The sequence below is a fragment of the Schistocerca gregaria genome, chromosome 2, assembly GCF_023897955.1.
Source record: "Schistocerca gregaria isolate iqSchGreg1 chromosome 2, iqSchGreg1.2, whole genome shotgun sequence".
Taxonomy (NCBI): domain Eukaryota; kingdom Metazoa; phylum Arthropoda; class Insecta; order Orthoptera; family Acrididae; genus Schistocerca; species Schistocerca gregaria.
Genome location: NC_064921.1, coordinates 270,519,924 through 270,534,895, shown reverse-complemented (window position 1 = coordinate 270,534,895; position 14,972 = coordinate 270,519,924). Strand labels below are relative to the sequence as shown.

Genomic DNA, 14,972 nt, shown 5'->3' with positions numbered 1-14,972 from the left:
CGCATCCTTAAGAGCTGCAAAACTCCGTGCGCGTAAGTGAACTTAACTGAATCAGAAGTAATCGTAAAATAGGCAACCCCCTGGGACTCAAAGACGAATTTAATAAACGCAACGGATTTTCAACCCAATAAATTATTTTGACCCCATCAGTGAATCTCAAGACCACTGAAAACGTTGAAATATGATAATAAACTCAAGTTTTAAATGCACTCTATGGTTTATTGCTAAAAAGATTTAGAATCATGGAGCATTCAAAACAGCGATGAAATTTTCAACGTTATAATGACATACTTTCTGATTTGAATTGTAAAACTAACACTGTCAGATGGCAAAGTTACTGGACAGGGTGGAATTGCTCAACAGTCTCGCATCTGACTCTGAAATATATTGCAACCTGACTGTGTCATGATTACAGTGACTGTTGGTCTGAATCAAGAAATGAAGAATCCCAAAATCTGAGGATACACCGACGAACATGAGACAATGAAACCTGTCATGAATCTGAACTAATAACTCTTGTTCGCCCTAACAGGCCGAAGCTACAAGCGATGTTCACCGTAATCTTTGGGCTAATATGAGCAGAGAGGAGACTTCGTGTCTCGCTGTCAACTAATCGACGCTACGGTCGTTCAACTGAGGACTCGTGCACTGGACCACACACGGCTCCGCCGGCTGAACGAGCTGCCTGCAGAGCGCTGACCTGTTCACCTCCAAGTCCCACGACGAAGCCCTTACCTTTTAAGTCCACAAACAGCTGCTTGTTCCTTCCTTCCAGCCAATAAAATACGACCAACAATTCTCTCAGAATTTACTATAACGCACCAGTGACTTAACAGCTTCTTTAACAAAATATCCTACCAAAAAGAATGTGAAACATCAACAAGCCGATGACTGAATATTCTCCCCTCTTCCAAAGAAATCTTCCCGTAAGTGTTGCACCTTCTGACGTCTCTATATCGCACTAACCGGTACTCTCAGGACCATTAACTGACCTCCTGAGAAATATTTAAAAAATTGTCCAGAAGGCAAGTCGCCGACTCTGCTGCGACGTCTGAATCTTTGTCACTCTGCAGCAGGGTGTCCACTGATCTGAAACTTCCTGGCAGAATAAAACTGAGACTAAACCCGAGACCTTTGCCTGTTGTGGGCAAGTGGTATACCAACTGAGCTACCCAAGGATGACTCACGACCCGTCCTCATTGCTTTACTTTGCCAGTTCCTCGTCTCCTACGTCCCGAACTTCATACAAGTTCTCCAGTGAAACTTACAGGAACTTCAGGGAAGCTTCGCTGGAGAAATTCTGTGATGTTTGAAAAGCAGGAAACGAGGTACTGTCGGAGGTAAAGCTGTGAAAACGGGTCATGAGTCGTGCTTGACTAATTCAGCTGGCAGAGTACCTGCTTGCGAAAGGCAAAGGTCTCGATTCCGACTCTCGGTCCGGCACACAGCTTTAATATGCCAGGAAATTTCATGTCAGAGCTGTTTTGCAATGTTTCTTTGGAATACTGTTCATCTGCTGGAGCATTTCTGTTAACATGATACTAGCCCCTACCACCCGCTCCCAGAATTCCGTCCCACCAAATGAATGCTATTATGTCGGATGCCCACATTGGACCTGTGCTGTAAACTGCACAATAGCCCGTGCACCAGCACACCGCTGGCAGAAGCGACTTTCTCCTTAACTAGGCGAGGTGTCTTTACCTGGTATTCTCCTCCCCTATAATTCTGCAAAGCCTGCTTCCCCTGGGGTTCCCGGAGATCATTTCGCTAAGCCTCGATAAAAGTCACTTGTCTCATATTCTCAGCACTCCTTACTTTCAAAGCTCACACATAAAACCAAACCGATATCGCCGCTATCATGTTTGATAGCAGAATATTTAAAAAAGGAAATGAAATCAGACCATGCACTCACTGTAATCTAACTCAATTCCCCTACAGTCGCAATTTGAAGAAAACTAAATGAAAAGAGACGAGCTCAAGGGCTTCCCACTTTCCACTGTGAAACACGTCTCTTCGACTGAACAAGCGCTCTTAGCTCTTAAGGTAGGCGTTTTAGAGCTCATGTTTACTGGAGATTTTGCTTCGAATGATAGTTTCTCTCATATCCTTGAACACTGACTATTCCTTCTGGGACATCCAGTATAACGTCACGTCACAGTACCACTGATTGGATGAGAAACTCCAGACTGCTTTATAATTTTTCACATACTTGTACCACTGCGGCATATTTTTCTGATGTCTATTTCTGAATCTGCACCTGTACTCCTTGAGCTATTGTACAGTGAATGGTAGAGGATACATACTGTGCGAGATTCATTTTGTCCCATCCATATTTCCTTCACGAGTGGCACATGGGAAGATTGATTGTCGGTACCCATCCGTATAAGCTAAAACATACTCTAAATTTTCTGCAGCAGTCATTAGTCGCGATGTTTGCTGTATGAAATGAAGTTATCGCTGACTCGTTTAGGAACGAGTTCTCTCGGTGTTTTGTGAGTAGTGTTTACGCGATGTACAGCGTCTTTCTTGTAGAGTCTCACACGGCAGTTCGTTCAGCATTTCTGTAACATTCTCTCACTGAGTAAACAAAACTGTCAGTTTCCCATTTCTTCTCCCTTAATTTAAATCCTTTTTTTGAAATTTTCCTGAATTTCCTTTACTGCTGTATACATACTTTGAATAGTACTAGTAGCAGGATAAAACCCTGTCTCACTTCCCTCTCAACTAGTGCCTTTCTATCAGGTCCTTCGATCTTAGAACTGCAGACAGGCTTCTGCACATTGTTAAATAACATACACTTCCCGTATTTTATACTTAACAATTTTATTATTCCAAAAGTCTATTCCCTAAATCGTCAAAAGTTTTTTCTAAGTTTATAAATGCTCTAACCGCAGGTTTACCTTTCTTCAATCCGTTTTCCAAGACACGTCGCAGGATCAGTACTGCCTTGTGTCTTCTTACACTGTTCAGGAACTCACTCTGGTTGTTCCCCTCCCATCTTTTGTCAGCGTTCCGTTCTGCTGTAGATAATTCGTTTGGTATGTTGCAATTATGCCTTATTAAAATTATTAAAAGAATTTAAAACAGCTGGTAGGTTGGGCAATAAATGACATTTGATGCTCCTAGAACCTTTGCATATTTCCATTATGCGCTTAGGATGCTGCCCATTTACCGATGAGCCGCTGGAAAAAAGTAACAGAAGCGTATTAAATATGAAATATATGTATAAAAGAGCTTAAGTTACATTACAGACACTTCTCAAAGAGTTCATAACATTGAGAACAAAGTGAATGCAATGCTTTAAAACCGTTGTCAATTGCTAATAAGCACAACATGAAGATACATGATATTCATAGGGGGACTCTTGTAACCTCTCTTGCACACTACTTTTAGACGACTGAATGTGGAGGCTACAATTCCGCTCAGGTAAGCTCGTTAACGCTAGACAGCTTAAGCGTGTAGGTTCTAGCATACGTCTGTGTGGAGACGTGAGCAACTGTATTATCTTATTCAATGTTTGTTTTTCCAAACCCGTAATACAAAACGGAATGTGACAAAGTAAAGTTGCGTTGTCTACTGCAAACTCTCCTCATACTCACTGAACTAAGTCTGTTCCTACATACTGGGTACGTTCGAAAGTAATGCAATTGAATTTCCCGCGCCGCTCCTAGTACTCGGAGTGGGAGCGGGCCACATGGAGTAGGTGGGGGGGACGCTAAGCTTTGCCGCGAAACCGGTTTCAGTGCTCTCCGAGCTGTGGAAGCGGCAGGACGTCTGTTATTGTAAACCTCTGCGCGCCGACCGTGTCACGGAAAAAAATGGAATCGACGATCGAGCAACGTTACGCGATTAAGTTTTGTGCTAAACTGAACAAATCTTTTGAGGAGACTAACAAAATGATTCGTGAGGCTTACGGGGACTCTGCTCTGTCCTACTCACAAGTTTCGAGGTGGTTAAAGGCCTTTAAGGAAGGCCGGGAACAGGTTCACGACGAACAACGCTCTGGGCGGCCGTCAACCAGCAAAACCGACAACAATGTGGCTCGTGTGCGACAACTGTTGGACTCTGACCGTCGATTGAGTATCAGGATGGTTGCCAATGAACTGAAATTGTCGTCTAGTGTTGTTTTTCGCATTGTTACTGAAGATTTAGCGATGAGGAAAGTGTGCGCCAAGCTCGTGCCCAAGGTGTTGTCAGACGACGAAAAGACCAACCGAGCGGAAATTTCAAGTGAACTTTTGCAACGTGTTGAAATTGAACCTGATTATTTGGACAACGTCATCACTGGTGATGAAACCTGGGTTTTTGAATACGACCCAGAAACAAAACGCCAAAGCTCTGAGTGGCACACTGATCAGTCCCCCAAGCCCAAAAAGGCAAGAATGAGCAAATCAAAAGTGAAAACAATGCTCATTGTCTTTTTCGACAGCAAAGGAGTGGTCCATAAGGAGTTTGTTCCTCAAGGACAGACAGTTAACGCTGCCTACTACGTGGATGTGCTGGAAAGACTCCGCAAAAGGGTCGTCAGGACGAGAAAGGACATCTCCGCTACCTGGCAACTCCATCACGACAACGCGCCTTGCCACAACGCGCTACGAGTCCGCGAGTTTCTGGCCAAACACCAGGAGCCAACGCTGCCCCCCCCCCCCCCCCTATAGTCCTGACCTCGCCCCAGCTGACTTCTTTTTGTTTCCTAGGATTAAGTCAGCCCTGAAAGGAACCCGTTTTTCGTCCATAGACGAGATCCAATCCGCCGTGACGAAGACCTTGCGAGAGGTCCCAGAAGACGCCTTCCAGGGCGCGTACCGGTCATGGCAGAGTCGCTGAAAAAAATGTGTAGAGGCCCAAGGACAGTACTTTGAAGAATTTTAAGTGTTTGTGCAAATCTGTTCAATAAATTACTTTAAAAAAAATAATTGCATTACTTTCGGAACGCACCCTGTATGAAATTACTGTTATAGGTTTTTAATTACCGTTGCAACTCGAAAGGATATTTGATCTCAAGATAGAAAAATATATGTAAAATGTACAATAAGTCATGTTTTGCATGGTAACAAATAGACAAACACAAACACAAGTAGTAGTACTAACAACCAAAATTAATAATTATTAAAAACCAGCTAATACTAATAATAATACAAGATGTTAAAGTGTCATAAGATACTATTTTTCGTACGAAATAAATTTCTTTGGACATTGTAAAACTCTGATACACGGACAAAAGGAAGAAGAGTATTTTTTCACCTTTCTGTTGTAACATACCATCGAAAATATTGAAAAGCTGCTGTCTAATACGAGCAACTTGTTCGTTAATAATGCTGTTCAGGGCTAAACGACGATGGGCACATATTTTTAATTCCTCAAGAACGTCTAAAAAATTTTCTTTCGGGTCAAAATACATAATGCTTAAGCTGTTGCCTATCGAAAGTAGATGGTGATGATTTTCCCTCAAATGACAACCCAGAGCACTAGCGTAACTATGCGTTCTAAATCTCACTTTAAACTCCCTTTGCACCTGACCAACATAAAAATTATCGCTAGATCCATATTTGATTTTATGAACACCTGATAGATTGCAATTATGTGACCTTTCATCCATGGTGCGGCGTAAACACAGTCCAAATCTATTTTTCGTATGAATTCCTACTTGTATTTTAGCCTTCATAAAGTCATAAGCAATTTTTTCAGAACAGGAGCCTGCGTATGAAAAGGAGATATCCCCGGTATCACATCCCCCATCTTATCTTCAACCACTTCCTATTCTCTTCCCAGTATACTCGTGATGACTGGGTGTTGGGTGCTGTCCTTAGGTTAGTTAGGTTTAAGTAGTTCTAAGTTCTGGGGGACTGATGACCATAGATGTTAAGTCCCATAGTGCTCAGAGCCATTTTTTTGAACCCAATATACTGTTATATATAACTTCCACATGTCCGTCTTCCTTTCCTCGCTTTGGACTGGCTTGCCATGTAAGCTCTTGATGTTCATACAGCTTCTCTTTTCTCCAAAGGTTTCTTTAATTTTCTTGCATGTGGAATCTACCTTTCCTGTAGCTGTTCATGCCTCCACAGCTTTGCATTTCCTCTCTGGCCATTTTATATTTTGCACCCCCACTCAATCTCATTTTTAGATGCCTGCATTCCCCTTCATTTTCTACGGTTTTGTATTTTCTTCTTTCGTCAATCAAATCTCAGAACTCACCTCAGTATACCTTCATTTGTTATCCGATTTACCCATCCAACATTCAGCATTACCTCGTTGTTCGTATGATGCTGTCACTAATTCGTCTTTGATAGTATCCATTCATCTTCCACAGTATATCTTTGCTCAGTTTCAGTCCATCGTTCCTAATGTTCCCTTTAAAATTCTCGGCGTCTGATCTTTTTATCTGAATCATTTCCCATCCAGTACTTTCTATCCCTCATTTCTTATCCCATCATCTGCTTATCTGGATGAGATGTCGACATTCACCGAGTTTGAAAAACATTTCTATCGCCATTCTTCTACCCTCGAAAAATACTAATATCGGCTACCTTAACATGAGAGAAGCCTCGCCGCTTCCGTCAAACGCATTCCCTACCTCCTAGTTATCTGCGTCTGCCGTTTATCAACATCTCTTGAAGTAAAATTGTAACCCATACCTTATACACACTGGCAACAATGCTCTTTGTCCTAGCTTCTGTCGTGTAACTTCTATACACTACTTACATTCCAGGTGCCTCAGGGTAGAAAGCGCTGAGTTCAAAATTTAAATCTGTCTGCTGTCGATGGTTGTATTTAAATAGAACTCTTTTATCACTGTAATGATTCATGCATGGTCGCATTGGTGCAACATCCAAATGGTATCACTTATCAACTGAGATATCGTATCTTACTGTTGTACCCTTAGTAAGTAGGCCTATAGCTTTTCTCTCACCAGGCTGCATTAATTTTTATAACATAACTGAGTAACTGAATCTTCTCTTATGGCGTTATTGCCAATAGCTTCTAAATTTCAAAACACATAATGAACAGGAAACAAACTGTTTCAGGAAACTGGAAGCGGAGATTGAAGAGCTTGAGGCAAAGATGGAAGAAGCCGCGCGAAATCGGGAACAGCAGCTGCGTAAGTTGTGCAGGACAGCGTTTTTTTATTGGCCGCATATTTTTACCAAGGTCAAATGAAATATTTTTTCCGACCTAGACTGACTTTCACTATTATTATCCGCTGCAGAGCAAAGGTATTGCTCATATTTTATCCCTGAGTTTCTGTCATCAGACCTCTATAGCTGATTAAGACACTATTTGTCCTTTACGAGGCTATGAATTCGACATCTGCTGCATTGTTGGGACCAAAGTTGTTGACACTTCAAGTTAAAACTCTGTGTCGCACTTTGGTTCTACCTCTGACGCTTCGAATCGATTGCCGTGGCGCAATGGTTAAAGCAATGGACTCCCATTTTCTCAGCCAGCTTCATGTTTCCCCGTACTTGCCATAAATCGTATTAGAATTGTTCCTTTGAAAAGGAATCGGTGAATTTCTTCGCCTTTCTTGTTCAGAGGGAAGCTTGTCGACGGGGGCGTTTTATCGTATGTGTCTTTTCTTCTTCCAGTTGACTTGCCCTGTCCTCGTCGTAAACTAGCATAATTTTCCACTGCACCTCACCCTATGTCAAGGAAAACCATACATTGTCTGTAGCTAGTGGACGACTTATTGGAACGAGCAATCACCAAGGCAAACACAGATGCTGATCTCCGCAAAACTCGCTCCGGGCATCTTACATGTGCTAATACTCCTCGCTTCTCTACTGCACTTGTAGGTAGTGGTCATGAAACGTGGCTCTTAAACTGGAAAATGAACAGCGGCTGCTCCCTCACAAGAATCTGTTGGATGCTAACTAAAAGTAATATTTATTCAAATTTTTTTTGTTTATGTACACTGCCTGAAAAAAGTGAAGAATACACAAGGTATGGTTGGGTGACAGCGTAGCTTTGTACGCGTACACACACCATTGGCTGCTATGTTAGTGATTAAAGTTGCTTTTCTCTGAGACAGGGAAAATGGCCACCAGAGCGCATTATTGTTGTTGGTTTTTAGTGATGTTAACAGGCCTGCTAGGGTAAATAAAAGGCGTGGACAGCGTCAGGAGTCATCACTGTGAAGAACACGGAGATGCTGCGTATTCGTGTGAGACAGAGTTGTCAGCACCTGACAGAGTTTGAAAGGGCCCTCGTTGTGTATCTCCATTTGGACTGCTGGCACTCGTATGTGACAGTGGCCCGATACTGGACTACATGGGGACGTGAGGGAAAGCATACTGATCAACAGGTTTCCTCACGCTCAGTGTGACCACCACAAAGGAGAATCGCTGTATTGTGCAACAAGGACGTTGTAACCCCTTCACATCTGCGCCTGCTGTCCGACAACAAATAAAGGTTTCTATGCAGCACTCTGTTTCATTCTGCACCATTGCTCGAGAACTAGCAGCAGCCAAAGCAGGGAACTACCGTCATATCCGTAGGATGCCGTAATCATCACAACACAAACGGCTACAGCCGTGACCGGGAAGCGCGGACTGTTGATGAATGACGTCACACTGAGTTCACTGCGGTACGTCACTGAAATCCTGTGACCCTCAGGTGTTACCTTTCATCCAACAGTATCGTGTCGTGGTGCCTTTTTTCAGCAGGACAATGCCCGTCCACGCATGGCACTTCTCTCTATGAACAGTGTGCGTTATGTTGAGATACTAGCGTGGCCAGGAAAGTTCCCCATATCCGTCACCAATAGAACATGACTAGGACCAACTTGAACGTCAATTCCACCCAGAAAAAAGAGCCAGTATCCAGGATAACGAGAACCAGCCTCAAGAGTTGTGGTCCAGCTTACCTTAGGAAAGTATACAGGGGCTTCATGACATCCTTCCCAAACGAGTCAGCGCGTGCACTCTGAGGCAGTACGACATCATACTGGTAAGTGGGTTCATTCTGCAAAGTTAGCGTAACAGGCAACAAGGGCGTGTACCTAATTAGAGAACACAAACAGGTCCTAGAGGAAAGGGCTGAGGAAGCCATTGAACATCATTTGTTGTTAAGTGACTCCTGTAAAATTTTATTAAGAACAAGAAATTAATTAAAACTTGTGCTTCGAAACGTCATTGTTTTTAGAGAACATAATTCTTTTCTATTTATAAGAAAAAATATTCAAGATGAGCTTTAAGAAAAATTATTAAATTCCAAATGCCGCATGTTAAAAAATTTAGACATGCTTCACAGAGGATTACAAAACATCAAATACATTAAATATTAATGATTTACAATTGACCAGCCCGACGTCAGATCGGGGCATAAGCGTCCTAGCGGTACAACAGGCGCCAGGTGTAGACATCTGGCCCTTAGCCCCTGGCGACAACAAAGTAAGCGAGACTAAGTTGACCGCTGCAGCATGTACAGCAAACCCCTTAAACAGTAGAAGCGTAAAGCAAAACAAAATCTTTGAAAGATACCACACTTGGAGTTGGTACAGGCACGGGAGAAACCAATAATCAAAGGTTATATATAACTCTTCAGGCTTTCCCGGTCATCTAATGACATCTTGGGGTGTCGGGAGTTATGCCGGATATCAGCGTCGTACTTGCACGATATTTCGGTAACGTAGCTCAGTACCGTCATCAGGTTCGACCTGAGACTACTCCTCGAGTGGACCTGGTCCAGTATTTATGCCTGTGGCCTTCCTCCTTCACCAGGCGCTCTCTCTGCGGTCCGCGCCCGCTCGTTCCGATCTTCTGGAGCATTGCCGTTCCCTTTTCCGTCCGCTGCAGTCCTGGTCCATTCGAGGAGTAGTCTCAGGTCGCACCTGATGAAGGTACCGAGCTACGTTACCGAAATATCTTGCAAGTACGACGCTGATATACGGCAGAACACCCGACAGCCCAAGATGTCAAAGGTTATTTATGTTTTAAATGTAAAAGAAGTATTTGAGAATATAAATATTCCACTTCTTCTGCTTAAATGTAAGGAGGGAGGTATATTGCTGGCTGCAAGAACCAAGTCACTGCCACTGATTAAAGTGCATCCCCTTTTTTTAAGTACACCACAGAGGCAAGATCAAATGTAAACTTAAATTGAGCACAGGCCACAAGACCTTAAAATCAAAATTACAAGGACACAAAAAGTTGAACTTATGCTTAAAATCGGGCACCCGTAATTTAAAAAAGAGAGTACTGTAAACAGATAAGCTAATTGCCATATGGGAGGGAGTTGAGCACATGACTAATGGTTCAAACGGCTCTGAGCACTAGGGGACTTCACAGCTACGGTCATCAGTCCCATAGAACTTAGAACTTCTTAAACGTAACTAACCTAAGGACATCACACAACACTCAGTCATCACAAGGCAGAGAAAATCCCTGACCCCACTGGGAATCGAACCCGGGAACCCGGGAGCACATGACAGAGGCTCCTTCAATAATCACCAACTGAATGAAAATGCGGGAACGCAACACAACTGAATTTGAAACCCAAGTGGAAGGAAAGCGCCCAGCCGCTTCAAAGAAATTGCAGACAGCCGATACAAGTTACTGGCGAACATTACAAATGACGCTCACCCATAAACAGACGGATCTAGGGAGTGACTCTATACTCGACCGGAAAATCAAGAAGTGTTCGAAACAAGTCTCTTGGTGAAGGCATTCCGAATGACTGGGGCAGCGTGGACCACGATCCTTAGGCTCCTCCGAATCGCGCTGACTTCTCCAGGAGGAACCCCGAAACCACGCGAACTGGCACAGCCAGGACTGGGGGAGTCTCGCCAAGCCCGTCACGTCAACAACTGCACTGTCCTGTATGGTAAACGCCGGCTCACGACGCTCGCACCGGAAAATTCGTGCCATTGGCAATAGTCGGCAACCGCTCCGCAAGAAGCAGGTACTCTCCACCAGACACCGCTACCAACAACCGTCCGCCTCGATCACCTCCCTCTCGACCACTCCACCCCTTCCTTCGTACTACAGATAGAGACCAAAATACTCGAACCTGCAAAGAGAGTGCTCTATTCGTGAGGCACCAGCTGTCGACCACGCAGCACTCCTCAGCCTCTTCTGCCCCCCCCCCCCCCCTACCCCAACCACGGCCGTTGCCGCTTCCCCGTAACCTAAACTCACAGGGAGGGAGACCATTAAGGGAAAACAAAACATACCAGGTTTAACATGAGTCACATGTACTGTTTGCACATGGTCAGATGCCTCGCCCTTCACTGGAAATGTAATCAGAGTAGGGACCTCAAGGATGCGCCACAGCCCCAAAAACGTGGCATTAACTTACTGAATACCTTGCCACCTTTGTCACGAGCTCCAGGGTTGTGAACGTAGACCACGTCGTCTGCCTCGAAATTGGCAGGTCGGTGTCCACGGTTGTAGCGAGTCGATTCCCGTTGACGGGCCCTGGCAACGTTTGCTTTCACCCTGCGCCAGTTATTCCTAAGAACCACGGTAGAGGCTTGATCAGGAAGCAAGTCCTCTATTTCCCAAAAGTTGAACAGTGGCGAATTTACAAGATGGGTGAACGTCAAGGACACTGGTACAGCTTGATGAGCTTTGTGCCTCATTGTGTTAAAAGCAAAATTCAGCAGTGGAAGGGAACGGTCCCACTTCGACTATGCTTCCGAGTGGTAAGTAATAAGTGCAGCTTTCAAGTTCCCGTTAACTCCTCTCTACGAAAGACGGTTGAGGGTAATAGGGAGAGGTAGTTACGTGACGGATCCCATGCCAAAAATTAAACCTATGAAATTCCCGAGACATGAAGGCTGGGGCGTTGTCGCTCATGAGAGTGAGAAGAGGACTAAAGAGCGATATAATTCTACAGTAATGAGCCGTGCGGTTACACCGCCGCTGGGCATCAACCATACAAAACACGAGAAGGCACGAAAATATAACGGCAACCTGCCTGAGTCCGCTGAAGGAGGCCGACATAATCAATGAAAAGACGTTCCATAGGACGTTAGGCATGGCTGAAATAAAGCAATCCGCTCTTACGGATGAATTTCGTTTTTCCCCTTACATTCCTGCTTCTGCCCAACCATCCTCCCTATATCCTTATAGAGCGATGGCCAAGTCACATGCTGCTTGATCTTGTTATTGGTTTATAAATGCCTATGTGTCTGCCTAACAGCAACTGACGATAATATTTAGAGATGGCGGGAATGAGATCTCGAGGCAAACAAATTTTCCACTGATCATCGGCCTTAGCTTGTAAGCACAAAATTTTAACCTAGTATCTGGACACTTCCTCCCCAGATTGAAGACGCTGTTTAATATGTGACAACCTCAGATGGGAAATTTGTTGCTGATTAGAATCACCGAACAACACAGGCACCTTCGCCAAGACTGTACTAAAAGTGGCTCCTTGGTCGTACGCTCTCGGAAATGAAAGTTCCTTATCGACAGACTCAAACAAACGGCTTGAGCGTCAGCGACGTCGCTTTCGTTGCTCCTTATATGCTTTACTGAGAATCTGAATGTAGAAATGCGTACCGCCCACGTCGTAATTCGCCCTATCTTACGCGAGTGGGCTAACACCCGCGAGGGAACCTGATTGTCACTTTCCGACGGTGCACTAAGTAAAATTTGAATTTTTCACTCCTGAGTGGGATATCGAGGGCCTCAAGCTCGCAATTCGAATACTTGGCCTCTGCGATCGTTAAAACTTGTGATACTAAGCAGTAGGGCGAAGTCCTCCGTCGTGTTCTTGCTGCAACACGGCTGCTATTCCCGAATTTGTGGCTTCAGTTTGTAAAATAAAGGGTATGTCAAAATTCGAGACGGCCAATATCAGGGCGCTACTGAGAGCACTCTTCAGGACGTGAAATGCAGCTTGCTGACTTTCGGTCCATCTGAATTCTCCACCTTTCCTACGCAGTAAATTCAATGGCGCCGCCAAAATGGCGGACTTAGGTAATGATCTTCCGAAATTTTTTTTATCATAATTAAAAACTGAACATTTTTGGTTCTAGGACGACGAAAATTGCAAATAGCCTGAGTCCGCGAATGGTCCACATGAACCCCATCAGCTGAAATTAATTACCCGAAAAGGAGGTCTAGGACCACACTAATTTCACTTTTGACGTTTCACAGTTCACCCCGCCTCCTCTACCCTCCCAGTAAATTTGATTCGATTTTGTAATCACCGACATAACACCACATACTAAGTCGACTCGTGAAGTCGCTTATCATTTCCTACTACCCTTCTGTGTGTCTCACATGTTCGAATTTTATCAGACGATTTGAAGAGATTTAGTTACACTCGCGGATCAAATTACTATCGATTTAAGTAAGTAGTCAACGTACCTAACTCAATCAAATGGCGCTCTGGGCCACAACCACTCTCCACTAACGACAGAGAGCCAACCGACTGCACTTCATGCGTCTCGAACATCTGTTCTCACGGCTAAACCTTATCCGACGGACTTGTCGCCTGGAACCCGATTCCATAGCCGATGTCGCTATCGCTCCTCTGCACAGTGGCGCTCGACTTCTGAGATAGCGCGTTTGAATCCAGTTGACGGAAGAAATTTTAACCGCTAGTTCTTGACTGGCAAGGAGAGGAGCGGTGGTGGCGGAACGAACCTGATCACCAGGCGTTGCGCCAGTGTCCTAGATTAAATTCCAAATCCCTCTACAGTATGTCATGGAGAGAGGGCATCCATGGTGAACCGTTGGCGGATGGCATTAAGCTCGGCGCTCCACTCTGTGTTATTCGAGAGCGGCAGGCTGTGCGCCGGCACCAGGTCTCAGCCCTGCCCTTTATAATGCAACACATCCATTATATTCACATGTACTCAATATGTGACACAAAATACACATCGCAAAGAAAGCGACCATTGTACACGCAGGATGAAAATCCCTTCAGATTTGACAGCTGGACCTACCACTAGGTCTCCCGGCCAAAGATACCGTGCGATAAATTGTTTCTTTCTTTATACCTTGGCTTGATGGATTTTCAATGTGGCTTTAATACTGTATGGGCAATAGTACGTAGGTATCTGGTGACCGTACATGTGTGTCATTCATCACTAACCGCTTGGTATTGTATGCCTAAAAAATGAATGAGTTTTTGAGGTGAAATGGGTGCCTTCTAATAGAGGTTTATATGCCTTTGTGATTATCTCAAAGAGTGATGCCTTACATGAATGGTTCCTATTGTCTGCCTTCCGTGCTGTCGTTCGCAGCCTGCTATATTGCATTGCACAAGTGTTTATTTTGATGTATATTCTGGAGCTTTCTGATGGTGTGTGTGTGTGTGTGTGTGTGTGTGTGTGTGTGTGTGTTTGACTGGTTGGCTTGGTGGGTGGTTGCGATCGAGCATATCTCGGTTCCAACAGTCCAATCAGCATAGTGCGTATAAGGATGATTTTCATCTACAGCCTTAGACTAATTTCTACTGGGCATCCTCTACTCTTAATAGGCGGGTGTGCAATGAAGAAGTACTGTCGATTTTGTGGATCATACTATCCATTGTCCTGGTCGCTGCACCTCTTTTGAACAGTTTTATGCCGCTGTATTTGGCAATAATTTTGATCCTATATTATACGGCGGCTAGAAATTCCATAATTTTCTAAAATTAAATTAACGCTACACATACCTTTAAACTTTATCATCATCTTCTAAGGCGATCGATGCGTTCGCGAACCTAGAAAAATATCGGTGTAGAGTGTGGACCGAAAGCTGTATGATCCCGACATTACTGATACTACCCTTTTAAACCGCATATCAGAGAACTGCTTCAGGGTCGAGTCAGTCTTGCAAATAAAGAGCCCTAGAATTTCCAACTTTGACAGTTCGTATATCGAGACGCCTTGACAGTCCTTATCAAATACTATCTCGATTAGAAAATTAAATAATATGAAAACGAAAATCGATAGACGAATGCAACAAATGGTATTTTTATTGTAAAAGCTGCCAAAATTTAATAAAAACATTTCCAAATAGCAATGACAATAT

At 44.0% G+C, this 14,972-nt stretch overlaps 1 protein-coding gene across 1 annotated transcript in view; it reads left to right on the top strand.

The window, feature by feature from the left end:
• LOC126335742 (uncharacterized) overlaps positions 1-14,972 on the top strand; it is a 513,925-nt gene that overhangs the window by 387,378 nt on the left and 111,575 nt on the right. Inside the window, exon 13 of the mRNA XM_049999199.1 lies at positions 7,029-7,102. Coding sequence (XP_049855156.1) covers positions 7,029-7,102 — 74 coding nt within the window. The remainder of the gene's footprint in view (positions 1-7,028; positions 7,103-14,972) is intronic.